Here is a 27,812-nt window from a genome sequence, read left to right as displayed (position 1 = left end):
GACCTACTGGCTTTTTACTGCAAATTAGTTCCCTTTCATAAGTGCCGAGTTATCAAGGGCAGTAACGAAACGAGTACCTGGAGTATCGCAAGTCTGCCTGTCCCCTGAAGAGTTGGTTGGAGGCGTGCGGTGTCGGTAGACTAGATGTGGTTTATTATGCTCTTCTTCGTACTCCTGTTCTTCGAGTGATAGCAGTGGCTCTACAAAATAGTCCCCATCATCAGACTTGAATGTGCCTAGCTGAGAGGGACCAGAAAGGAACAGGCAGTCAGCTTTGGGCAACAACAACCCAAGCAGGACTACCCAACAACGCCAGCAGTTGAGGAGGGAGATACGCCAGTGCCCCGTTCTGCAGCGACCCCTGCAAAGGCACAGCTGCAGCTCCAGCGCCCATCACTCCACTTGCACCCGCACCGGGCTGCGCTGCTCCCTGCAGCCATCCCACTGGAACTTACGGAAAGCAAATTACTAATCTGTAGGCAGGGAGCACGAGAGGGGGCACACCTGCCACACTCTGTCCCTATGCCGGTGGCGTTTACCAAGCTGCCCTGCTCGTGGGGAGATGGTGCTAGAGGCCTCGGTGCAACGCCACCCCACTGTGCCAGTTTTCATACCGCAGCTCTCCCTGGGATGGGCTTGAAACCCACATGTGAGAACCAGGGGGAGGTGCCCAGTCAGCAACAACCCTGCTTATGAGAAGACACCAACACTCCCAGTCGCATGTGACCGTGCACGTAGGGAATTTGGCGGGTAAATAGAAGACATCCAAGACAAAAACTATCCTGCAACTGTCCTAGACTAGGATGCATGACCAGGAAGCAGGAGGGAGGCCTGCCCAGCTACACGCAGCTGCACTAGCCTGGGTGAACGTGCACCCCCAGGGGAGCTCCCGGAGCAGAAGGGCCAGCAAAGACCTGCCGGGGGGCACCTGGGACAGGCACCCCGGGGTGCTGGACGGGCCAGCCCTGCCAGGAGCTTCTGCTTGTCCCTTTGCCAGCATCTCCCTGCACAGAAGGGTACCAGGATGGCAAGAGGGGCTGGCAGGGCGCCTGCCCTCATTCCTCCTCGGGCCATGCCCCCGCCCCGGGGTGCTGGGCGGCTCTGGGGCCAGCGCTGCCGGGCAGCCCCCAGTCACCCCTCTGCAGCCCTCGGCGGCCCCCCGGGGCAGGAGGGGGTCCGTGCCCGCCGACCCCTCCCAGGGTGCCGCTGGGTGGCACTTTTTCCCCCCAAAACCCGCAGGAGCAGGAGGGGCTCACCCCAGTGCCAGAACCCGACGGGATAATAAAAGTGGGGTGGGAGAAACCCCCGGGCGCGGCCAGCGGCAGCCGCCAGCCCCATCCCGGGGGCGGGAAGGGACCCTCCCCATCGCTGTGCCCACCCCTCTCGCCCTGCTGCTCCTCCTCCTCCTCCTCCCGCTTCCGCCCCGGCGCGCCGCCGCTGGGCGCCCGCCGGAGCCGGGGCCGGGGCCGGGGCCGGGAGCGGGCCGGGGCGCTCACCATCCCGGAGCAGAGGCTGATAACGGCGGTGTGCCGCGGGCGGGCGTTGACGTGCCCCCGGTAGAAGCAGTGTTTCACGTCGGCGTCCGCCGCCTCGGCGTAGAGGCGCCGCTGGTCGGCGGCGGGCTCTCCCAGGAGGCTGACGGTGAAGAGCGGGGCGATGAAGGCCGAGCTGGCCGTCAGGTTGAAGAGGAACTGCTGCCCGAAGGCGGAGAGCCTGTAGTGCGCCTTGGGGGAGGCGGCGGCGGCGGCCGTCCAGGCGTCGGGGGCAGCGCTGGTGCTCCGCCGCCGCCGCCTGAAGTGGACATCGGTGGGGAAGGGCTCGCCAAACTCATTCACCCGGGTAGGAGTCACGATCTCGTACTCGCTCAGCTTCTCCAGCAGCTTGGCTGCAAGGGAAGAGAGGCACATGCCCCTGAGCCAGGAGGCCGAGCCCCCTACCCCCGAGGGGCGGCAGCCCAGCACCACCCCCCGGCTCCCCACCCCTCCCCGAGCACCCCCTTACCTTGCCTGGGGTGCAGCTTCTGCCTCCTCGCTCCCGTCCTCAAGCCGTCGATGAAGAGCGTGGTGAGTGCCAGCGCCAGCGGCGCCAGCTGCATGGTGCTGCGCGCTGTCCTCAGAGGAGAGCAGCCTTCCCTCGCCGTCCTCGGGCTCTTCCTCGCCTCCTTTTTTCCTCCCTTCCCACCCGCCCCCCCACCTTCTTTTTTTTTTTTTTTTTCCCTTTTTTTTTCGCCCCCTTTCTCCCCCTCCCCGCCCCCCGGTGCGCTGCCGGGGGAAGGCGCTGGAGCCGGGCGGCGTTAGGGGCGGGCGGGCCGGCGGGGCGCGGGGCGCCGGGGGCCGCGCATGGTCCGCGGGGGCGGACGGGCCGGGACCGACGGGCCGGGATGGGGGAGCCGGCCGCCCGGCCGCCTGCCTGCTCTCCCTCGCTTTCCGCCTCTCCCCCCGTCGGGCTGGTGGACGGGGCGCTCCCGGGAGCCAATTTAAGGGGGCGGGCTCCATAGATCAAGCAGGAGAAAAGATCCCGCCCTGTTAGAACAGGGACAGCCCTTCCTACCCCCTCTTCCCCCACGCCTTCCCCCTTGTCACTTTCTTTCATTCGACGAGGAGCACCGGAATCGCAGGTTTTCGGCTCGAAAAACTGCTGCGGCTGGACGGGGGGTGGGGGGAGGGGGGGGGGGGTGGCGGCCGCTCCCGCCGGCTCCTTGCAAGGGATTTTCGAAATGCAGAGTGGCCCCGCCAGCACCGGGGGGACCAGCCACTTTGTCACTCACCGGGGGGACAGCCGAGGTTTCTTACGTAATTGATGTTTTCCCCCTTTTCCTTTTCTTTAAAGACAGCTCGAAGAAGTGTACCAGCAATCGAAGAATCCCCCGTGTGACACTTTGGGTAGCAGTTTTCTTCTGCGTTTGTCAGATAAGAGGTGCTTAAAGCAACTTTTTTTCAGGGTTAGTTTTCTGTTGTGCAGTTTTCAGGCACCCTGAGGGAAGGGACAGATTATTTCCTTATCTGAGTTTATTTTGGTTTACAGTTTGGAAGTTTTCTATGAAAATCTAAGACATCCTTTAGAGCTACATGTAATCAAGCAGTATCTTCTACCCTTCCTCAAGCCAAACCCCCAAATTTTGGTGGTTTTTCTTTTCTTTTTTCAAAATAGGGGAAAAGGTGCGATGAAATTTAAAGCTTGTAGGCAAGGCAAAAGAAGATCAATGGTTGGAAGTTCAGATTTGCATTTCTATAGAGAATTTCAAAGTTCTGCACTTCATTCTGGGACAAGGAACAGAAATACCAGTATTTGCTACAGAAAGGGAAAGCTTAAAAAAAAAAAACAAACCACAATCCACTTCTGGGCAAAACAGCACCTCCTGGCTCTTCTAGACTAACTGGTGAAGCCCTACAAACCTCAACTATTAGGAGTGAATTATCAGTTTTGTACAGTGAACATAAAGTCAGCAAAGCATCACCTGCGAAGCCGGGGCAGGCTCTTGGCAGCAGCTTTGTGCAGTAGAGCACGGTTTAGGAATCTCCACATTTGTGGAGACCCAAGTCAGCACACCTTTAGGGCAAGGCGTCATGGCACATAACCTCCCAGCATGGCGTTGGGCCCACGCCTATAAACCATGTTTAATTTAAGTCTGGGATGCGTACAATAAGATAACTCACCTATATTGGCTTTGGGGGCTTGACAAAGCTGGGATGCTTCCAGGTGTGAGTCACTTCGCGTGCAGTCAGCTCTGACAGTGGTGTTGGGTCTCCTTGTGTCCAGCCTTAGGGCTGGCACGGGCACAGCCACACCTGCCTGATGGTCCCCCAGCCCTGGGGAGCAGAGGTGTCTCCCTGCTCGCACCATGGGTGTGTAGGAGCAGTGGCGTGCCCGTTCTGGTACACGTGTCTTCTCCTGCCAGCAGCAGCTCTTCCCAATGGCCAAACATGGTTATATCTCCATGCACTCACCTGTTCATGGGTGAACCTGGACCAGATTTGCTTTTCATGATGCAAAGGGCCTGCTCAGTCACATTTTCTGTTAATTGCTTGCTCATGCACACTATTTAAGAAAGAAAACCTCAGAAGAGATACAAGACCAAACTACACTGAAATAACTTCAATGTGCAAACCCCTGGCTTGCGTGGCCTTTCGTGGCTTGGCAAGAAAAGTGTGGCATCCCCACCTGTCCCACACTGGATTGTGTCCTGATTGAGTTGGAAAAGCCACTGAGGTCCTCGGGCTGCTGGATGAACAAAAAAAGAGAATCTTGTAACATCATTACATAGCACCCGGGCTTCCCTCCAGGCATTTTATCACTCCGATTCTTTTCTTCAGGCTTTCTCCGTCTCATCGTCAAATAAATTACTTAACTTGTAGCAGGAGTACTATCTGCTCCCTGAGCTGCAGTCCTGCTCCACGAGGCCAGCAGGAGCACCCTGTACATCACCGAACCCCTGACAGCCTTCCAGCACCTTCCCACAAGTTCCACGTGTGCCCCAAAACTTTCAGACTTCACAGGGAGAAGGATACAGGGTGCTCGAGTGGGGGATATGGCCCCAGAAGTCGTGGCAGGGGAGGGGGAGGCCGTGTCCTGTGCTCAGGTGGGCGCAGACACGTACCCCGGGAGTGCCGGGGCGAGCCAGCGTGGCCAGGTGGGTGTGTTGAGCGATATCGAGCTGCCAGTCAGCAGAGGGGGAGTTGAAGAAAAGTGAACCGAGTTGCCTGAGGAAGGAGAGAGTGAAAAGCTGAGCATAGCATTAGAGCTGAGTCAGAAGGGAGGGGAGAAGGCTTACGTGGAACTAGTCCTGCCAGTGTCCTGGGGGAGAGGGATGCAGCCTTCGCTCCTTTCCTCGTCCTCAGACCAGGATGGTGTTGGGGAAACAGGTCTGCTGCTGTTTTATCTGGATTGCAGAGTGCCCCAGAACAGCTGCCATCCCCATTTCACGAGTGTCCTGCATCCCACTGCTCCCAGCCTCGGCATCCCTTTGCGCCAGATCCCACGCTGGCAGGAGCTGCCTTGCTTCTGTTCAGCTCACTGACACAGGAAAACCTATCAAAGCTTTGGGGGTTTTCCCTAGTTTTCTACAAGGTAACCCGTTAATTTGGCTCTGGGGTGAGGTTCAAAGGAGCTGAGGAGCTGGCATGGGGTGAGAAGTGGCAGCACATAGCTGTGCCTGGGGTGGATAGGACCCTTCTTTTTGGCACTGAGCTGAACGGGGTGACTTGCAGAGGAGCATCCTCATGGGCTCACTCACTGATCTGAAGCCTCGGCACATACAGACACGAGGGCAGGCAAGAAAGAAAACCCTTCCATCTTTCAGAAGAGGGGAGCTGGCCCATGGAGGAGCTAATTAGGTCTCAATTATGGGGCAGAGTTGGGAATGGGCTGAAGTGCTCCCAGGACCAAATCCTGGCTTTGCAATGGCACTAAACACATTCTAGGAGCATGGCATGACTTACTTTCAATGCCGTTTCCATTGATGTAAGAGTTATATTTTGTGGGGTGTTTTGAATCTTTACAGCTGGAGATTAGGAAGTGCAGAAGGAAAGCTGTCACATAACTAAATAGATTTTGCGGAGTTGAGAGAAACTAAGCTACAATCTTAAATTCAAATAGCTTTCCTGTTAGGAAGGATCTATTAATACTTAGGGTATGGTAATTGTGCAGACTCTTAAGTCCTCACCCAGTCAAAAGTAACCCCTAAGAGCCCATACCTATGCATGAAAAAAATCCCTGTAAAACACTGGGAATTTTGCCTACATAAATACTGCAAAAGTTGAGCTGCAAATGCCTCTTTCTATAAACTACAAAATGAGAACTTGATCGCAACAGCAAAACTTCAGTAGAAAATTTAAGGCAGTGCATGCTGCCGCAAGAATGCACTCAAGAAACCCAAACTTCCTGAGGTTTTTGCATTGCTTTTCACCCTTGTTACAATTTCCTTTTCCCCCATAGGTGAGGGCAATCCCCAGTCACTAATCTTCGCTTTTTGCTGCCCGGCCTCTCTGAGTAAGCGTCATCTTCCCTTATCTGCTACATTCACTCACTTGCCCAACAATTATCCCAGAAGGCAGACTGTTTTCCTTTGATGGTTGCTCTTCAATGCCACAAGATAACCAAAGACAGCCAACATTTTCTCCTCGTGTCTAATCTGTGTGGTCAGAAAGTGAAAGATTTCATTCCCTTCAAACAGCTGACTGCTTGCTGGCTGGACATCGGCCTGTCTTGCTCATCTGCCTATGCTGGTAGCAAGGATGCTGCTCCGTGCTGCCTTTCTCTCAGTTTACGAAGCTCTTCTGCTCACATAAAGGCTTCTTGTTGAAGGACATTCTCATCAATTGTGTCAAGGCTGGATTTTTAAGTCATTTTAACCTTTCAGGTTTGTTTGGAGGGGCTGAGACTTGCAAGTTCTTGCTGTATACTTAATTTTCAAACTTGTTATCCATGCCAAGCCCACTCTTTTTGATCCTGGTTAAAAGGATTTAAATATACAGTTTAAACTCATCTACAGTAGCCATTTAAGCTCCTGCTTCCTCAGTGGGGCTCTCAGTTCCTACCCCGAGCTGTGCTCCATGTAACGTGCTGCTGCCATCGAGGTGTGCGACACTTGGCTGGTTGGGGTTTGCTCCTCAGACTGCAGAGGGCTGGGAAGTGGTACCTGCCATTGACAGCAGTACCAGCACAGCACTTCTGGTGCTGCTGTCACAGCTTGCCCTCTGTGGGCCCATGTCCTGGTCCCCATTTTAGGCCAGTGGCAGAGGGAGATGTGAAATGATGTGCCAGGATGCTTCAGAGAAGAATTAAACTCTCAGTCCCAGCCTGGTCCCCTGAATACAGAGATGGGCACATTGAAGTGACTAATCCAATGTTACCCAGGCAAATAAGACCCAGACATCCTTCTGTTTGGTCCTGGGTTAGACCGTGCAACATAAATGTCCTCTCAGCCGATGGAATGCAGCAGGAGCTGCGTGCTGTGGGAGCCACCCCTCTGCACAGAGGCACAAGCTGGGTGCAGTGGAAATGTGAGTATAACCTCCTCCTTGCTCCTTGCCTGCTCGTCATCCCTACTCCTTGCCTGGGTGGGGAACCACCATTTGGGAACAGAAGGTGAAGGAGGAAAAGCAAACAAGTCTCTTGCATTGCTCTTCTCACATGCAAGGGAGCTGGCTCTCAGTTTGCCTTAGAAACAACTTTGACCCTGGAAAACAGATACATGAGTAGGAACTAGGGACTGGGTGGGAGGAACAGCAAAGCCCACGTAGATGCTGCAAATGTGTGGGATTTTCTGCTTCAGGTCAGCACGGATGGATGTAATGATCCCTTGAGGCTTTCCACTTAAAACTGTTGGTTCCAGTTCACCCCTCCCCTGCTCCCAGCATTGCCACAGACAGTTCAGATGATGCTCCTTTTGCTTACACCTCTTATCTGCTTTGTGGAAAATGCGTGCTCAGCGTAGCCCAACTTCTGGGTCTCACTGCAGCCTGGCAGTTCCTTTGGCCTGGCAGGAATTTATAGATCCCATCCCCTACCCTTTTTACTACAGGTTGCAATCTGGTGCACGTCTTAAAGTAGCTGAGAAACACTTAATCCTACATCTGCCCATTTTTGTGCAAATTAAGACATCAAGCTAAACACTATATTGGTTTATCTTTTGTTTGACACGCTATAAATTAAACAGGACCTGAATATGCTCCTTTTGATTTTTGATACAATGTACACGTGCATGTATGCTGTGTTCCAGGTGCCTTTGCCAAGACATTAGCAGTAATACTAGGAGGACTGAATAGAGCAGATGTTCTGTAATCCCACACCAAAAGGCAACCTGGGAATGCTGAAAGTTCTGCAGGTACAAAAAGCTCTAGCCCTTGAGCCATGTACTTTGATTCATATAAACTAATTATCAGAGCAGTTCTGCGAGGTATCACCATCACCTTATGAAGAGGAGACTGAGATGGGCGATTTGGCAAAGGACACAGAGTCGTGGAGCTCTGACCTTGTGATCAGTTCCACTCTCTCACTCCAGCTTGCATGCAGTCTAAGTGAACAATGTAATATTTCGGTGCAGGGATCATTAAACTGTAAAACTCTACTTTAGGAGGGTTGTTTTCATTCTTTCCCCAAATAGTAGATTGGCTCCAGAGATAATAAAATACAAATATCCATTAGAGTAGGAAAAAAGCTAAGCAGCTTTACAAATACCAAGTTCTTTTTTCCCTAAACTGTTTGATTTCCCTGGGGGTGTCAAGGTAGCCAGCTAAAGGCAGAAAGACATCTCCCTGGGGGAAGTCTTTGTGATGTTGTTGTATTTCCATAGTGGTAGGAAGTCTATACCAATTGTAAACCCATCAAAAAAAAGATTGTCAATGGTTAAAACATGGGAATGTTTTAAACCTAATCCAGCTTCTGTCAAAATTCATCAATAAAACTTCCACCAACTTGGAGAAGCACAGAATAGGGGCCTCTGTCGCTTCCAGGAGCTATTTTACAGCATCACATCATGCTCATTATTATCCACCTGATGAACACAATATAACACCAATACCAAGATGCAACAGCTTGGGAAAAAACCATTTCTCTCTAACTTTAAAAAATGGCTCTGCTCCCTAAAGTGCAGCACCAAGAACCAGAGCATTTTAAAATGCTGCCCAGGTAGCCAAGGTTGCTGGTACAGACTGGCACAGGGAGGGAGAAGATAATCTAATGGTAGCTCCATCACTTGGCATCACTACTAGCATCACATCATCACTACAGCCAGAAGGTGCACCAGACCACAGCAGCCATGTGGGATTGCTCCCCCAATGCTAAAGGAATAAGAGATGCTGCTTAAATGTGATGCTGTGGATGCAACTTCAAGCAAGTCTGCAACCCGCTGAGTGCAGGATGTGCCGAGGAAGGAGCTCTCCTCCTACACCTGCTCCTACGCTCTTGCACCGTTTCCTCGTTTCCTCTGAAGGCAGCATTGATAAGGAACAGACTAGGGATGCTTAGGTGGAGAGAAGTCAACTTATAAACACATGAAAAAAATCTAAAAAGGGATTTGGTCTCTCCTCAACTCTGCCCTGGGTGAGCAAGTTCCATTTTCAGCTGCACACTCTGCACTGACCTGCCCGTTTCTCGTGACAGCGGTGGCCCTGCCTGGGCAGCTGGGCACTTCTAACTCGGGATCCCTCGCTCTCGTTTGTGCCTGGATCGCCGCTTTGCTGTCAGGTGCCTGCAGCCTTGGCTTTCTTACTTAACCTCACCTTCAAGCTCCGCTCCTGCAACCAAAATGGGGCACTGAACAGCAAGAATTCAATGTTTCTTAAGTGTCAAAGTTTAGATGTTGAGGAGCACGCTCAGAAGTAGTGGGGTACAGCCAAGGGAGAGAAAACTCAGGATGATCTGCAAAGCTGAGAGTTGTCCTCTCCTTCCCAGCTGTTTCCATCAGCCACCCCCTGCTCCATGCCTTCCTGCCTTCTCACCCACTAAATACCTTTTTTGATGGCAAAGGCTGTGTATGTTCCCCTCGTGTGTTCCCTCGCAGGTGCGGGGAGAGCTACATGAAGGATGTGAATTGGCTGCAGCCTTCGTAAACCACATTTGTGACATGCCACTGAGGCTGGGCGGCGGTAGAGAGAACTAATGGAGTGTAAATCCCCCTTTGGAAGCACACATCATCTCCATCCTCTCCCTGTAACTCCTTCACTCCCTTTGCAAACCACATGAGAAAGCATGTCCCCTGAAGAACCACAGCTGGACATTTTGGGTCGTGACAGAAAGAAGTGGAGCATTCACACAGCCAGAACTGCCTGGCTGACGGGTTCAGAGCTAGCTGTGATGCTTCCAAGGGAATCTGTAGTCCTGAGACTAAAGCCTGCTAGCAACAATCCTCTTTTAAAGTTATTCTGTGGCTTGGCTACAAAGATAAGGCACCAGATGGCTTAGGAAGAATTTTTAGGAGACAGTTGTGCTGGTATGCCTGGAAGGATCTTGAGAGTTTACGTTTACAATAGACCATTTCTTTGGAGGCGAATGTTTGTCAGAATCATCAGTTTTAATTACTTAAAACGTAGACTGTTTCCAAATGCAGACAGTGTTAAGAGGAGGGCTTTTTCTGTCATTTTTTTCCTGAAGAGAAGACAGCCAGCAGGGATCCTTTCCTTTAACTTTAGAGGTAGCAGATTGACTCGTGGAGACTGTGCAGTTTTCATCCCAAATACTATCCTGCAGCATTTCTTTCACTGATGAATTATTCATTGCACAAGCAGGTATTTCTTTTTATCTGTTTTCAGTCAACAAAGCAAGCAGCTAATTTTGTCAACTTGAAGCACATAAAAGCATGGATCAGTTCTCAAAATTCCCAAGACTTTTAAACTAAGCCTTCCTTTGTCTTTTGGCTGCAAGGAGGCATAGGCTGGGACAGGATCCATAAGGATGCCAGTAGGAATAAGCAGTATGGCTGAAAGAATTAGCTAGCAACCTACTGGTAATCTAGATGTAGCTTTCATACAGCCAACTTCTAAAACAAAGCGTGATCAGTAAGGATTATGGCATTATTGCCTACAGTATCGGGCTGAATTTGATGACACCAGGAACAGAGCTCCCATACACCCAGTCTGAGGTCATGCTGTTTCTTTCCTAGCCAGAAGTGTTACCCAGAGATATTTAGAGGATTTGGACCATTGGAGCCTTCCTGATAACCACAACCCCGCCAGAGCAACTCATCACCTGCAGGTGCACGGCAGACCTGAGGAGACACACACATGGACATGATGCCTGGAGATACGGCAGCTCTGTTAAGGAGGTACTTCCCTTCCTACGATGCATGTATGTTGGGACATACATGCCATATTTTTCAGGCCCCTCTACTTTTTTTTTATACACTAGAATACAAATATGTTACTGAATGTTGGTGATGGGAATCAGGCTTACGTTTGTAAGCCAGCTGTTACCACGTTTTCTCACCATGTTTTATCAGCTTAATTTTTCAATATCCCTAATATTTCAATCCAGAATTTTTAAAGGGGGGAAGCATGACTTGGAATTGACTGTAACACGAATGGATTTGTTGGCTTAACTGACATTGTTTTGACATGACAGGGCCTACCAAGGGACTAAGGCCCCTTTGTGCTAACTGCAGAACAAACACAGGACTGAAAATGGAGCCGCTATCAGAGCTGCCCTGCCTTATCACACTCAGTTAATGCGTTACTCCACGATAGCCAGCCAGCTAAGAGCAGCATTTGTTACAGGGAGAGGGAACACTGGTACGCAGCAGCAGCATTGTTGCCCTATGCAGTTTTCATAGCAGGTTCCTGCCCACGGTTCTTTGTAACTCAAAGCCCATTTTCAAAACAGAGAACTGTTCAAATTTGAGTCATTTAATTTACCAACAAGGTGGACATTTGTGTTCGTGCCCCTTCAGGACAGGGAGATGCTGGCCTATGGCCGAGTGCCCTAGACCTGTTAGAGCTTCTCAGCTGTGCTGGCATCACCCAGCACCCACAGGTCAACCAAAGACCCCAAGAGCCAAAAGGGCACCCCCCTCCCCAAACAGGTGTGTAACTGGGCTCATTAAAACAAACACATGCTTGGTCTGTTTAATTCCATGAATTAATTAATCCCTCTCAGCAGTGACTTTGTAGCCCTGGTTACACACGTGTAAAACCATCTAGTTTAGAGCAGCAGTATCTAATTGACCGCATGAAGTTTTTTTGAACACCGCTATGAATAGAAAATAGGCCTTTGGGCCAGGAGTCAGCAAATCTGACATGCTTCTACCAAGAGCATCAGGAGGGACCCAGCATCTGCACCTCTTTGCTGCTTTGGCAGCATCATAACAGCTCTGATCAAGAACCATCGCCATAGCCCTCCTCTCTTGCAGCTATCCCCAAGCCACCCTCCTGCAACCCACTTCACAGCGCAAGGAACAAAAGAGGAGCTTCTGCATTGCTTAAACACAGAACTACTGCCCTGTTACAGCTATTTCTTGCCATCTCCAGGGAGGCCGGTGGTGACCATGCAGCAGTGACAGGGTAAGAACAAGGTAACTTACAGCAGTGCTGTACCTGAGCACTAGTCTGTCTCTTCTGCTGGGGACCTGCCGTTGGGTGACCCATGCCAGAGACAATGCTTTTGTGCCCCTCTGGTGAGCTGCCCTGGGAGAGGGACCTGAGTTCTGCCTGCGGAGATACAAACGGCATCGTCACCCTTGCCCTTTTGCAAGTGCAGTGCTGATGTTGAAAAGCTTGACCTTGCACTGCCCTACAGTCTGACATCGACACCAAACACTGAGCACCCAGAACAGACATGGCTGTAGAAATCCCTAATTAACAAATTCTGATTAAAAAAAACCCCATCATAGTCTCAATAGCATGCATGTGCAGCCAGACTAGTATTGCCAATGTCTGCGAGCTTTTAGCAAAAAGTGCGGTGAGATCTCTCAGTGCATGGAGCTATAATTACAGCTGTCAAGGACAGAAATCCCTTTCGCTTTCCTGCCCCATTCCCAAAGACTTTTCTCATGCCCCAGCCCTCTCCTTGTGTCCTTCCTTCAGGCCATGTGTCATCTGTCCAGGTCACCAAGCAGTTGGGTTCCCGTGCCTAGAAACCAGCTCATCTTACTGGCAGATCTTTTTCTTTTCACATCCATTGAAATCTGTAAAAATAAGACAATTCACAAGTAGCTTTTTAATCTAATTATACTTGTATTTACTTGGCAGAATCTTAGATATTTTGCAAACAATTTTTATGACCCAGCAAAGAGCTTCCAGAAGACATGAGCGTGTGATACAGTGACACGGATGTCTGCTGTCAGTCTGAAATGGGGTACAAGCGTGCACTTCTCTATCCAAGCCTTTCAGTAAAAGTGCATGCAGCTTGTTTCTTGATTTCGGGAAATACTTGCAAATGCAAGCAGCCTCACCCTGCAGCTGGTGGTGTCTGGAGTACCCTGCAATGTGGGTACAGCAGCGCCTGGCCCTCGTGCCACAGCCACGAGCCCCCTGGCTCCGGGCAGTGCATGGATAACACCGCAGCTGGAATAATTAACACAGAAGATTTTGCAAGCACATTTGCTGATTGCAACTTTGTCCTAGAGACTGGAGTCTCCTGCAGCTGTGAGAAAGGAGGCTCCTTGTCGTTTATAGCTGAGGTCAGCGGAGGGCCAGAGCAAGGAAGTTTGTATTGCAGCAATTTGTACCTTATCTGGTTTATAGATGTAAACAAAAGGTTTACACTTCCGTTACTGAACTCTCCTACACCAAAAATGTTCAGCGCATAGAGGAGGAGAGGGATCAGCCATGTCTGCGCACACTTATTTCTTGAGCATATTTTGAAAAGTGCAGTTAACGAGTCCGGTGTTTCTGAAGGGTTTGGAAATTAAGACTCCCTTGCAGTGCTTAAAAACCCAGTCTCTACAGATGTCATTCCAGGATCTCCATAGGGTCTGGATGTAACTCCTAAGTCTCATGGACTTGGGTCAACACCGCTGAAGCCAAGAGTTCTTTCATGAGCTTTAGGTCACTCCCAGTTGCTTCTGAAGTCATTGCCCAGGCTTTTCTCATTTTAGTCACAGTACCAGAGTTTTGTATCACTTGAAAAGCTCCAAGGCAAGGGACATATGGAGCCTACAAAAGCATAGTTATTGTGCTAGCTAGCTCCAGTCCCATGCCAAGCAAATTATTCATGCACACTCTGTGGATAGGAGGCACAAGCTTTCATGTGGTTATATGGATAAAGGGAGGAGAATTTGGGCCACTGACTCAGCCTGTCAGCAATGTTTCCCCCTAAATACAGCCATGGAGCTGCAAAGCAGATTTCTCACAGCACTGATGTTGGGGCAGTACTCTCTTTGGAAAATGTGACCCCTTATGTACATGTCACTTGGAAACCAGTATCGTACAAGGGAGCCAAACTCTTCCAAAAGTCTGACCTTTTGATTATTACCTTTCATGAAAGCAAGCAATTGAACAAAAGCAGCTTAGAGATAGCATTTCAAATGAGAATCAGACAGCTTGCCTGAAACAGAAGCAGTAGCTACCTGCCCAGCCTGTTAGAGACGTGGCCATGCTATGCGATGCTGCACTCCTGCATCCAAAAGGAAACCTGACATTCAACAGGTGTTCTGCTTTTTAGGTAGTCTAACGGAAGGAGAAAGAGTTTGAGGAGACACACTACAAAAAGGTCCTTTAAAGGCACCTACTTTTCCATTTCAGCTCCATGACCAAAATACTGTGGGGGGTTTTTTCTTCCCCTCTCTCAGTGGATTTTATTCAATTACCATTGCAGCGGCCAGTGCCGAGTGCGGGGTACATTCCTGCTTCAGTCATTTTTGTGTCTACTTGGCAGCAATCGTGAACACCCAGAAAAGCAGGCAGTTGCTATTTGCTTCAAGTTTTACTTTCCCCTTAGAAATATTTCTGATTTGGCTTTGCCACACTACACACACACACACAAATAATTCTTATGATCCTTTCACAAAGGAATTAAATTTACTCTATTATTTTAGTTAGTGGAAATAGAAAAGCCAATCAGTTGACTGTAATTGTACAATAAAGCCAAGAGTAGTTCATTTCAATCCTTGTTCCATAATACTTATATAATTCAGACCTGGAGACAAAAGCAGTAAGGTCATGGATTAACAGTGGCTTAAAGTTGAAAATAGCCTGAGGAAGTAAGGATGACAAAGTAATTACTACTGGGCAAATCATATGTTAATGGGTATGGGAATTATTTAGTGTATGACATTTAATCAATGTAAATGGAAGAAACATGAAAGCAAATTCAACTTTTAAGGTCTCCATGATTTTATATATATGTGACTAGTCTCTATAATTGAAATAGATCTATTTCATATAAAAATACATTTGAAGTGACAATATATTAAAATAAATGGTTTTGTAATAATTAAAATGGTTGTTGAAATACAGAGATAGTTCTTATGAATAGTGTTTTATAAGTTTGCTTTTTTAACTGAGGTGCCAAGCAATTAAAAAGAACACTGTGCAGAAACTCATCTCTAAACACCTGCCATAAACTGCAGTTTTCTAGATAAAAGATCACAATTCAGAGGTAAATAATGTTGGCAATTCACTTTGCTATAGCATGCGAGGTAAATCACATCAAAGCCTTCATGTGCATACCCAAACAAATTAGCAAAATCCATTATAAAAGGTCTGGTAGGGTCTGTACTCACCCATGCTGGAATTTCACAAGACACCTAGCAATGTTTCATTAGGATCACCTATTGCAAGAATTACAGCTGGTACAATAATAATTGCTGTGCCAGAGATAATTGCAGAGATTGCGAGAGCGCAAGACACAGGATAACTAGAAAAGGAATTCTGTCACAAGAATGCCACACAATTTTTCCCACAAGTAAGGGAAGAAAATTAGATTTCGAAACAGCGGGTGAACACTTATTTGCCAGGGTAACAGCTACTGCCTGCACAGAAACCATCCCCCTGGGCCCGTGGGATGTTCAGAATGAGGAGCAGCTGAACATTTCCAAGGAGAACAGGGGCAATTAATATTTTAGTGCTTCTGTGCTAAAAGAAATTGCACCTGCACACATTATCGCTGGGTGAAAAAACCATGCGTTGATGAAAACACATACGATCTAGTTCCGTTACTCATCAGACCACCTCTAGCCTTGCTGTCCAAGACACCTCCCCAAAGGCAAGTGCCTTGTCTCAGTGATTGGGACTTACTGGGAGAAGTTCGTCATGGCCTTGATTCATAGCTCAGTCAGAGCAGAGAGTTTACTGAGACCTTTTGGGTCTTTGTAATACCATGTTGGTAATAGCACAAATAAACCCACTGTCTTGGGATAATGTACCTCCTTTTATACAAACATTTCATCTCAAAGTCTTAAATAGGCAATAAAACAATATTTAGTCTTATAAGTTGTCTTTGTTTAGGTTCATAACGTAGCAACCTACCACATGCATTCCCCACATTCAGAACACCTCAAAACCTCTATTAGTAACTCATCCCAAAATAAACGTGCCGTTTGAGTCAAAGTTATTCTATTCTGAAGAGGGCTGCTATAGCCAGGTCCTGTGAATACAGGACGATAACGTGCTCTTGATTATTTAAGAAAAAAAAACCCAAAACAAACAAACAAAACAAAAAAAGTGAAAAAAGGTGTTTTCCATTTCAGAAGTGAATTTTTGCACATCCTTATTCAAAGCCATGTTTTCTTCATCCAGATATAGGTTATGACCTGAAGAAAATATCCACCGCGACCTTTCTTCCTCCCAGCCTTTGGATGCCACCATCAGAAGGGTGATGAGGCATTGCCTCCTGCCCCCAGCCACACAACACAGTGTCCTGGGCTATTTCACAGGGTTTTCCCTGTCCTTCAATTGTCCCATGCAGAAGCAAAACAACTGCTATGTACATGTAGCACAATTTAAAGACTGCTTAACAGGCTGGTTCTGATTCTCTGTGTCTTATGAGCCACGCCATCCTATTTAGTGTTTTTGGTGTTCCGTACGCGCACCGGTGGCTCTGTGCTGTTCCTTGGTTCCTTGTCCAGCCATGGCAGATAATAATACCTTTGGCATGTGGCACTCAGCTAAGGCAAGCACTGAAAGCGTTAACTCAAAGGGAGGATAATGTCCTATTTGGTTGAAGTAAAAAGTAAATAAATACAGGATTTACTGCAATTTAAGGCTTAAGATGAGATCAGATGCCTGTCATCTCCAAACACCTCTCAATCAGTGAAAAATAATCCTTCACAAAATAGATTGTTGTTTTTTGGTGCAAGTTTTTCTGGAGAAAATGAAGCCATATGTTATTCCTCCGTAGAGTGGAGGAAGGTGAAGTATAAACTCAGCTGAAAACTTATCCAGGGCTTCTGGCAAGTGCGGGCTCGACGCATGTGATTTGTGCTGCTTACCAGATCTTTGCATTTCATGGATCCCAGATGATGTGCAGGGGCATCTCTCGAAAAGGATGCAGGAAGTTAGGGCTATCATCAGCTAATGAAGAGGGCAGGGAAACTAAAGGGGAGCAGACAGGAGAGTGAGCTTGGAGCTCTGCCCTCACCATGGGTGAACGAGGACTTGCTCCCATCCCTGGGAACTGTGGCGCTGGAGCCACCTGCCCACAGGGTTGACTGGTTATCCTTCTTCCCCTCTTTATTTCCAGTAAGGGGAGTCAACCCGACCTTTACTTTCAGATCTGAGAGAAGCCTTGAAAATGAGAACAGCGAAGCCATCCAAATGCAAACACTGGCTACGGTAGGCCTATTTATAAATAGTTTAGAAGAACACCATGAACTACAGGAGGAGGGGAATTTCCTTCTCCCCCCATTTTGCTGCCTCAGTGAACAGAGTGGCATGCTTGAATTTGCTTTCCTACATACCAGGAGGCCTATAGCAGAAAATGAGGTTAAATCCACAAATGCAGGACCTGATGCGGTCAAGTGGCACCAGCTCTGTTTTCAATGCAGTGCATGAAGGGGCCATTCTGCTAAACACATCCCTGGTGCCAGCACAGTCCTTCAGACTTCTGTTAGTGGTCCTGCCTCTAACAGGGGCAGGGCTGCCCAGGGGAAAAATCACAAAACAGATGGAGTGGCTTGGAGGTCATCTACCTCTGAGGAGAGAGGGGCTGCGGATGGCTTCCCAAGCTGCTACCTCCATCCTTCTCCCTTCCAACTCTCTCCAACATAAAAAGGTTTTCCTTTAGAGGGTTCATAAAGAATAAACAAACAAACCACTCAGCTGCAATAGTAAGTGGCATTAAGAATTCAGAAAGTGAGAAACTAGCCCAAAAGAGCCAGCACCCAAGCCCTCATGGATTCTTGTAAGGATTCAGGTTTACCATAGCCCCCAGCTTGCCACACAGCTCTCGGTCACATCTACTATCAGCATGCTTCTGCCAGGCTGCTGCTTTCGGTTTTGAACCTTAGCCCTACAAGGAGTTGTCTGAGCAGACTGTTAACCTTTGTCTTAAAGGACGTCATAAGCAAAAACAAACTCTGCCCTTGCAAAGCTTCCCTGTTTATATTCCCCACATACACACAATTACTTGGAAAAGTAATCCAACAGATTAAATTTCCCTTTCTAAGAAGTGTTATCTAATGGCCAACCAGTGGTGGTGTCACTGTGCGGATGATGCAGTCACTAAAGTGCAGCTACTTGGTCAGCAGAGATGAGGTCAAGCTCAGATGCTTGAAATAACACACGGCAGAATGAGGATTTCACCCCTTTTCTGTCTGCCCTGCACACACGGACACTGAGGATTAAGGCAGTTTTCAGGGGTCTGATGAAGCTAGAGCAGATGAGAGAGGGAGAGTCAACTGGTCATATTCTGTGTTATTTTGGAATGATGCCAAGCTACCTGTCATTATTGACACGTCTTGGTTTCTCCTATCTGCAGACATCACAGGCTGCCTCACCCCAGTTTGAGTCACGTCACAGGTACCACTGGAGCATATGAGGACTGGGAATAGGAATCAATTAAAGGTGAGATGCAGAGAACTAAAATGCACATCCTTGGCACACCTCTATAAACAAAGGTTAACCCACTTTCCCCTCTTTTACAGGTCACTGAAATTGAGGTGAATTTTACCAATCCAGACATTTCTAGCTACCTTTATCTTCTGTCTCCCATCTCATTTCTCCTGAACCCTCTCCAACAAACATCACGGGTGATTTCTGGAGTCAGAGTGATATCTTTGTATTTCATTGCCCTCAGTAGAATTGTTTTCCATGAACTCATCTAGTTACCCCTGAAGTCAGGGGGCTCACAGAGAGCCAGCTGTAGGAAGGACTGAAAATTAGGTTGGTTTTTTTGTCTTTCCTATGGGTAGTAGTCAGAGACAGCCTCCTCTCTCCAGCCAGCTGCCTGGAACATCCCACTCCACAGGAGATGATGTCGCATATGGGTTAGCTGGAAGGGTCACTGAGCAAGTTGCTGGCTATGTCAATGGCAGGCTGGCTTTTCTAGGATAGCTGGGACTGGGTGACTTTAGTTTCTCACAGGTTGACTTTTGAATTCAAGGAGAATAAGAAAAAAATCAAGATGAGAGATGAGTCCACTGTGTTGGCCTGGCATGGCAGCCCCCACCTTGGACAACCTGCTGGTGAAGAAGCAGAGTCCCCAGAAGTTCGAGCAAGTCTCAGGGCCTCTGCAACCGAACTCCAACAGGACCTGGTAACACCTGGGGTGACAAGGAAAGGAGCCCTGAAAGTGCTTGTGCCTGCACCAAAGTCCCTGACCTTACTGGCAAAGCACCCATTGAATTTATTGGCTTTAGGTTAAGCTGATTAAAGAAACAGCTGGAAAGGTGACTGTCTCTAATTAAATGGACAATAATTTATTAATTACTTGGGCTGCCTCACAGTAAAAAATAAACTGTTTATTAATAATGGTTTTAAGGCTCAGTTCCTGTTTTAAGTAAAATAAATTTAAGTAAGCAGTCCCAGCTGAGCTTCTGGCAGGAGGGAATTTACTGGAAAAATTAAACATGTTAGAAAAGAAAAAAACTACTTGGAATTTACTAGTGTTCCATTGCCATTTTAAGTTTTAGGAGGGGTTTAGTGCAACCTAGCACTTGAATTTCAAATGTTTTCATCAGCCACTAGCAACAGGCATAATTCTCCTCTGGTAGAAAACTGGGAATCTCAGAACCTCTCATTTCTTATTTTCCTGGTACTGTAAATATATTTTGTATACACACAGTATATTTTTATATAGACATACACACACTTACACATACTTATATATATACTTACTCCTGATACAAGGCAGTTTGGGAGTTCCCCTCAACAAAGAAATTTGCAGCTGAAACATGCCCAGTTCAAGGTGGCAACTTCTCTAGGATGTGGCACATGAGATGGAAAGGGCAGCAATTAAACATTATTTTTGTTGCTAAAGAAGGATCTGTTCCCTGTGATACTTCAAATTCCTTCTGTAACCATGGGTAGATGATTTAGTGCCAGATATTCAGAGGGATTTAGGTTTATGAAGATGCAGATAGAAAACATAGGAATTTCTTTAATGTCTGGTGCCAAGGGGAGCTGGACATCTGGGGAGAATTTTGAGAATTGATCTGTGTGCCTCTTTCTCTCCTAATTTGCTTCAACAGATGTCATTTTCCCTGCATTGGCTCTTCCTATTCAGAAAATGTCAAACCCAGTGATTTCCTCCCTCATCAGTAGGAATCAGGAGAGTGAAGCACTCCAACAAACAAGTCAGCTGAAAAAGGGAGATAGATGAAAGAACATGAAAAGTTTAATGATTACTTCTCACCTTTATCAGACAGGAATGACCTATTAAATATTTACTGTCAGAATCACTGTCCTCATGTTAGGCAATGCTACCTAGAGCCTACACCACATCGCTGATGCCTGTGCATTGCTGTCCTTCCTTTAAACTGAGCAAAAAATGCTTGTGCAGACTTGGAGGAGAGCGTCACACCTGTGGGGTTCAGCCCCCACACCTTCTCTCAGCAATGGTAGGATGTGCAGCTGGTCATGAGAATCTACTAAAACCACAAAGCTGAAAACCAGCCCCTGCCTGTTCCCTGCCTTTCAACAGGCCTGACACCTGGGAGAAACTCCCCATTTTATCAGCATTCATCAGGGGACAGTTAAGATCCAAACATCAGTGTCCTGGGGAGAGTTCTGGGATTGTGGAGACATCACAACACGTCATGTGAATCTGGCACGTTTGCATTTTGATCTTATACAAGCCTCTGTCCCACACCAGAGATGTTCTCAGGTTGCCATCCTATCTCATACCATAAAGCTTTCTGTGCCCCCCCACCCCACCCCCCCCCGCCCTTCAGGTTCCATTTCGCTTCCGTACTCGAGAACTATTAGCAAAGAAAGTACTGGAAATGTACCTCCCAGGACAGTTGCACAAAGATGGAAAAAACATCTTGGTATATTTAAAACAAAAGATCAAAAGCTGACACACATCTCTGACGGTGAAGTTAGGAAAGCATTTAACAAGAAGCCAAACTGCGAGCAGCAGAAGCACAAAGCCTGGTTTTCTTTGGCTCCCTGGCTCAGGGTTGGGCCAGTCCCTGGGTAGTAACACACAAAATCAAATCAGAACATCTCCTGTAGCGGGAATACTTTTTGTATGAGTAGTTCATGGAGATTTACGTGAGAGTACAGGTCAACTTTTGTTCCTGACTGGGGGGCATGACTTCAGTCTCTCCTCCGTTGCTTATCTTGCCATTGCTGACATATCTAACTGTCTGTCAAACTGGGATGAAACTTAGCAACGTATTCAGAAGTAGAGTCTGATATACAGTGTGATGGTGGAAACCTTCTCTTTAGGAATCCAGGCTTGAAAAAAAAACAATTCCAAAACACCAAAAACCAGTAAAGCTATGTAATTGTAGCTTGACTTGTCTACTTCAGCTGTGTCAACTCTACTGATGACTCATGGGAAGTTACTGAAACAAGTTCACGAACCATCACTGATGCACAGCATGGGAACCCTGCCGATTGTAATTACTAGGAGGGTTGGTTGGAGCATTAAGTGACAGCCATTTATTGGACTAATAAACACAGAGCTTAGCGTTCCTGTAGGAAACGCCAGCACCTTTTGATACAAGACAAGTGACCATGGAAGATCTTTCCTTGTGGATGTAGCACAAGCAGCTGTATTTGTTCCATCAGTCATTAACATCTTTCAGCATAACATTTCCAAAAGAAGAACCATCAAGAAATCCAGACATAGTCCATTTTCTCCCTAGGATACATTCTGCTGGGTTTTCTTACAGGCTATTAATATGTTATCTGCTGAGCCATAAGACAACAAGCAAAGCCAGAGAAATACAGTCTAGTGAAATCTGCCGTGAGTAAGGTTTGCTACTTAAATAAATAAATGTTTAAATATTTAAACAAAAAATTTGGTTTTAAAGGAAAAGCTCCATACAAGGGAGAGGACAGACGAAAACTGACATTTTCTGGACTGACAACAGGTATAACTACTGATCCAAAAAGTCTTGAATACAGAAAGCACTGCCAGGTTCCACTTGGATGGATAATTAATGACTGGAGTAGTGAAGTGACAAGAGATGTTATGTGATGCTAATACATAAAGCTCTAAAAGGATATAATTGGACTGCTTTGATCAAGTGAAAAAAGAAGAAATTCCCACCTTGGCCCTCCACACAGAGATGAACGTCTTGGCAAAGCTGAGGAGCAATGGCTAGGCTTGCTCCGAATTAATTTCCCAATGGCTCTCCATCTGACCTTGCTGTGCAGGGAAGCCCTGACACAAAGGAGAGCAGTAGCCCAAGTAGGAGTAATTCGGTGAAGTTGTCCAGGCATCCAGGCAGCATTATTTCCCTGCACCCTTGGGAACAACCTTCAGTGTTTTATGTGGCAATGGCAGGGAGAAGCCCGACTCACTATGCACAGTGGGGAGCTCGTGTCCAACAAACAGCCCCAGGTGTCCCCTCTGAAGGTGAATGTCAAACAGGACCATTCTGCCTTCTAGACCTCAGTAGGAAAGCTTCATCTGCTGGCAAAAAGCTTACTGCTAGGATATGAGTCTGCTCTGAACGTTAGCAACCAAATGACCAAAATATGCATTACTCACAATCCTCTCACAGGGAGGTTGATGCCCGGAGGTCCAGGAACTGACTGTCTTTCCTTCCTTCATACACTGACCAGGAGAACTTCTCAGCTACCTCAGTTTTACAGTGTTTTTACCTCCTACAACCTTTGACTCCAGCTGTTTACCAACCTCCAGCCACTTTATTAGGCAGAACTGGAATAAGTGATTCTAAGAATATCGTGAGGGAGTGTAATCAGTGACTGCAAACACCAAATAAAAGTTATTCAGCTATTGTTCATTCAGCACCATGTTCAAGAGAAAATTAAGTCCTGACCTTTAGCTATTTCGTAACCTAAAAACTACTGCTAATAATAAGACAAACATTTTTTTGCATACTTGTGGGAGACATCTGCTGAAGTCAAAGGAAACATTCCCAATACTTCAAAGCCCAGGGCTTCAGAGCAACCACAGTTTTCAGGACTCCTTGCAATGTCCAGTGCATCACCATTAAAAGGTGTGCTCCCATTTCATGGACTTCTACATACAATGCTTGCCAAAAATCAGGCGTCTTTGGCTTGAGCAGAAGATATGTGTGCTTGGTGAAGGAGACCAGAGGGGGCTCAGGCACAGCGTGCTATGAGCCTTCCCCCTCCCTTTGGAGAGGTCTGTACACACAAGTTCACCTTCTGGTATTGATTCTGCACTGTTATCAGCAAGAGCCCTAGCCCACATCCCTAGCTTCATGTTGAACAACTTGATGCCCAGCTACAGGGCCGAGTTGCAACATCATTTGTCATTGTGTCCTAGCTTCACAAATCCAAACATCAAAATCTTCAAGTTTGTAGGACATCTTCGAACTCAACAGATTTTACAGTTTGCGGTTTCAGAATATCTCACTGCTGGTATATCCATAGGTTATAGGCTGGAATATTAACTCAATAACTGTAGTACACAAGTTCTGAAAGCTACTTAAACCTAGCTGTTTCTAAAACCAAGCACTTCTCAGAAGGTCCGTGTTCCTTTGCAACAGCATGTGCTTCCTTAAATAGCATTGTGCTCAAAATCCCGATATATTTTAAAATTATATAAAACATTTCACATGTCAAACTAGAAGTTACACAGAAGACTTCATACGGACCATCTGCATTTGGCCACTCAGTTTAATATTAATTTCTGGAGTCTGGGTCACAAAATTCTATTAATTTCAAAAGCTGGCTAAAAGATCACTTGGATTTTGTCCTGTTGGCTTGAACCTTGTATATCTTGTACAACTTCCTGGCTGTGTAGATGACATGTTGCAGCAGTAAGCTCAGAACACTTAAAGGAATAAAACTGAACAGTCTTTGGACACTGGGACAGGTTTCAAAGGCCATTGCAAATACACTTAATCCATCATTTGTTTTGCATTACTCTAAAACACATATATTCCATGGGAAGTATAAGTAAATCTTCATGGGGGAAGGGAATGGAAGAGGGCAAGGGAGGGAAAGCAAGCAAATGTAAATACTTGAAGTGGAAATTAATATTGAAAAAATAGTTATTTGTGCTAAACAACTATTCCCAGGCTGAATATGAAACATTTTCTATTTAAATATAAACCAAGCTATGCATGTAACGTAAGCATAGTTGAGAAACGGGAGTTTATTTCAAGTAAATATGTATTTATTCAATGAAAATAATCACTCAAACTAGTGAAATACCTCAACCAATTTTACAATTATTAAATCAAGGCTCTGCTTGACTGCTGAGATTGTCCATATAAACCAAACCTCTGGTGCACGTTGGAGCATCAAAGGATAGGCTGCCCTGGTGCCCAGCGGTGCTCCTAGAAACTCTTTTCAGTCAGTTTTTAAAGCCCCGCACATGCTTGCTCCTCCAGCATGCCCTTCTTGCAAATAGGGACAAATAGGAGAAACTGAGCTTTGCTGACTTAAGCCTGTCCTCATGCTGTGAGCTCCATCGCCTGCTGCCTGTGGCTATCCTGTTGATGCTGGGCAAGGGAAGGGGAACATTCAGTTCACCCCTTCGCTCCTCTCTTGGCCTGTGAGAGCTGCCCGCTTTGCTTCCCTCTTCCAGTTTACATACCCTATGGTTTACTTTGTATAGTTGTCTTCTTCCTTTAGTCCTTTCTTTATTGGGAAAGCTTTTAAGGTTTTGTCTGGCCCTACAAATGAAATCAAGGAGAAAGAATGGGCAGTACTCAGTTTAGGGAAATAACCTAGGCAAGAGGACAAGCACGGCTGCTCCTCCTGTTGTCCTCCCACTTTCTAGAAATCTCGGTCTTGAGGTTGAGTCTGAGCCATCATTCAAAAGCCATTCACAAGCCCTTACCCATGGATTTGTGTAGTTCCTTTTGATCCCATTCATGCTTTAGCTTCCTCAACTTCCAGCAGCAAGGAGCTCCACGACTGAATCGTGCTTTTTCTGGACAACAGCACAATAAGCCACACAATGCCAGGGACAGATGGCATTTTGGCTTTCCTCCCTGCCCCCCTCAGTCCACCCACAGCTGCAGACATTCATGCGAGAGCTGCAAAACCAACCCGGGGAAGCACAGGCACCCTGAGCCAAGCATGTGCACAGAAGACACATCAAGACCCTTGATCCAACCAGCCACTTTATGTTAAGTTCTGTCCACAGCTCCCTCTTCTTTCATCTTAAACATGTATCAGAGAATCAAGCAGGAAGGTTGTCCAGCTCCCGCCTTTGCTCTGCAGTGGAGCACGTTACTACTGAGAGCTTCCCAGCAGAGGTTTGAGCTGCTCAGACACTGCCAGTGGCAGAGGCTCATGCCCTCCAGAGGCACACCATTTCATTCTCAAACACCACTGCAGCTGCAAAGCTTACACCAACGCCAGCTCTGCGCCTCCCTCACCTCACTTTAAGGCCAACCCCTCCTGCAGTGTGTCCTGTAATGATTTCTGGTTCCCTCCCTTGCTTCTGGGACAGAAGAGGATAAAAGGAGAACATGCAACGTGAAAGATGCTTCTGCAGGGGAGAAACTCTCCCTGAGGGCTTTCAGAGCACGCTAGTGGTCTTTTGAGCTCTGGTTGTATTCAAGCCTCACTGTTCCTCTCCGTACCCGCAGAGCCCTTGCCTCTCTGTTAGTCCTTCAAGGCAGATGGGAAGCAGAGACAAGCTCGCTCAGTTCCTCTGAGGCAGCAATCAGGGGAAGGAGGGTATTTCTTTAAGCTGTTGCTAGTGGAAGTCCATGGTTTCACTCCTTGGTCCTTCTCTAACACATGGCATACATTCAGCTCACTAGTCTGCAAAACATTCCACGGACTTAATACATACCTAATTGTATAGCATCAAATTTTTGCACGACAACAAACAGCAGCAGTGGGTGCAAATCAAGCGCTAGCAAGAAAAGCCTTGCTAGAGCAAAATAATTTCCAGATTGGAGAGCTCAGGGAACGTTATCTTCAGAGAAGTGGGTTTCTGAGTTGCTTTGATCAAATGAGTTTCAAAAGTGATTACAGCCCAATAAGTGTTTCCCTAAGCAGTACCCTGTGGGATGGGGAAGGCCAGAATTCAGGCAGAAGCTTTCTCCTGTACAAAAGCCTTGCCACTGACATTGTCAAGGGATCTGTTGCACTCCATTGTGTCCATAATCTTCAAATTAAAGCTCCCTAAATCCACAATAGTCTAATAAACCACAAGCCTGTAACAGCCCCTTCAATTTTCCACGTTAATAATCCATGGATTAAGAGTCCCTCTGCTGCTACAATAGACAGAACTGATCTTCTCTACTGTGTCAATGACCCATGAATTATAGGGCTGTGTCTCAGATGGTTAGATAATACTTCACTCAAGTCCCCGCGATAGATTTTTCTAACAGGGCAGATTCAGGACTCTGTTTCGGAGCAAAAGCACATTGTGGCATTCTTATTTTTGGGACTGCTCTTCCTATTCCTCTTGGCAGTATCCCTGCACAAAAGCGCAACCCCCTTTTTATCATACCAATCCATTTGTTTTGCAATAAATAGCCTAGTCACCTTTCATTTACAACTGTACATTTAATATGTCATATGAAAGTTTATTAAGAGGAACAGTTTCATAACTGGTTAATCAACTGATGCAAAATCCTTCAATTTTCTTGTAATAAGGTCTTATAATAAACCTGAATATTTTATACTGATTTGTGGATAGCACTTCTTAACACACTTGTATTGCTTAATAACCCTTTATTATACCATTTACTATGAAGTACGTGCAGCCTGTACAGCAGCCAAATCAGAGGGCAAAACGAAGCAGAGTGGAGTCATTCAGACCTACTGCCCAAACCCATCATCTGTAAAATGCTCATCGACTTTTCTGGTCAGGAGCAAGCAAGCTTCTGTAACAGCTGCGTGATTTCACCTTTGCAAATACCACTGCAGCCGGCAGCGTGGAATTTGCGTATGGATGGAAGTGCCCTGCCAGCCACTGGCATGGAAAGAAATGTGATGGGTAGGAGCAGACAGATTGTCTCTACGGCATTTTCACTGGGGAGCACGGTTCCAACGGCATGCTGTCTGCTGGAACAGAATGCCAATACATTTTTCCCCCCTCCCCTTTACTTTTTAAAGCAGCAACCTTCATATTGAACTCAAAGCCACACAAATCATTGCACATTGTTGCAGGGTTGTTAAAGCCAAGGAATGCCTGTTAGGTTAGCCAGCCATGTCTCCATCAAAGCCTAGCTGTTCCATACCATATCTTTTACAGCGTTTGGTTCAGACTCCTATTACTCGGGACATTTAAAACTACACTGTCAGCTCAACTAGACACGGGAAGAGGCTCTGCACAGCAAGTAATCAGCTACTTCCATCTCTGCTGCCGCATCTTAAAATGTATTGAACAAGTCATTTGGCTTTGTTTTGCCCTTCACAGGGCAATAAATCACCTGGGCAAAAGTTAGAGCAATAATGCTTTGGGGCAGGTAAAGCTGTGGCCATGACTTTGAGGCCAGGGTAATTCCCAATCCAGAAGGATCCATTACTTGCTGAAGAATTGTATTTTCTGATTCTCTGATTTTTCAGACAGGCAGTGAAGGTCAGTTTTGTAAATTACCTCTAGCAGCTATGAGAGTCTATTAAATAAAATAGTCCCAAATAAAGACTTATTAACATCGATTCTGGAGCTTAACTCCACTTCTAGTGGCAGAAAGAAGATCAGTGCAGCATCTATAGGCGACTAAAATTATAGTAAAAGTAACAGTGGCAGCAGCCACTGTGGTGGCTGACAGAGGGTGGAGATAAATCTATTCTGATGCAACAGAAAGAGTAATGGGAGGGTGGAACAGTAATAGATAATGTGTTTCTGTTGTTTGTATAGCA

General features: G+C 46.9%; 1 protein-coding gene and 1 long non-coding RNA gene across 16 annotated transcripts in view; one reads left to right on the top strand and one right to left on the bottom strand.

Annotated features, from left to right (window-relative positions):
• The window catches only part of ADAMTS9 (ADAM metallopeptidase with thrombospondin type 1 motif 9), an 86,636-nt gene extending 83,981 nt beyond the window's left edge, over positions 1-2,655 (bottom strand). For all 5 annotated transcript variants that reach the window (XR_008821261.1, XM_056334784.1, XM_056334788.1 and 2 more), the window contains exons 1-3: positions 2,002-2,655; positions 1,497-1,885; positions 78-240 (exon numbers count right to left, since the gene is read on the bottom strand). Coding sequence is in view for 4 of the 5 variants with exons in the window: in XM_056334784.1 (XP_056190759.1) it covers positions 78-240; positions 1,497-1,885; positions 2,002-2,095 (646 nt within the window). In the remaining variant the exon portion in view is untranslated. The remainder of the gene's footprint in view (positions 1-77; positions 241-1,496; positions 1,886-2,001) is intronic.
• Positions 1,699-26,611, top strand: LOC130147526 (uncharacterized). 11 transcript variants are annotated; one of them, XR_008821266.1, is made up of 7 exons: positions 1,699-1,839; positions 2,834-2,916; positions 6,856-7,825; positions 10,601-10,762; positions 11,843-11,993; positions 18,349-18,434; positions 18,515-20,030. It is a non-coding gene; the product is annotated as an uncharacterized LOC130147526 (long non-coding RNA). The 11 variants fall into 11 exon arrangements; XR_008821268.1 differs by having other exon boundaries at positions 2,834-7,001; positions 7,721-7,825; positions 18,515-20,029; XR_008821269.1 differs by having other exon boundaries at positions 1,712-1,839; positions 2,830-2,916; positions 18,515-20,031.
• The last annotated feature ends 1,201 nt before the right edge of the window (positions 26,612-27,812 follow it).

This window comes from Falco biarmicus, chromosome 4 (assembly GCF_023638135.1).
Source record: "Falco biarmicus isolate bFalBia1 chromosome 4, bFalBia1.pri, whole genome shotgun sequence".
Taxonomy (NCBI): domain Eukaryota; kingdom Metazoa; phylum Chordata; class Aves; order Falconiformes; family Falconidae; genus Falco; species Falco biarmicus.
The sequence above is the reverse complement of the archived record's forward strand: the minus strand, read 5'-3'. Positions and strand labels throughout refer to the sequence as shown.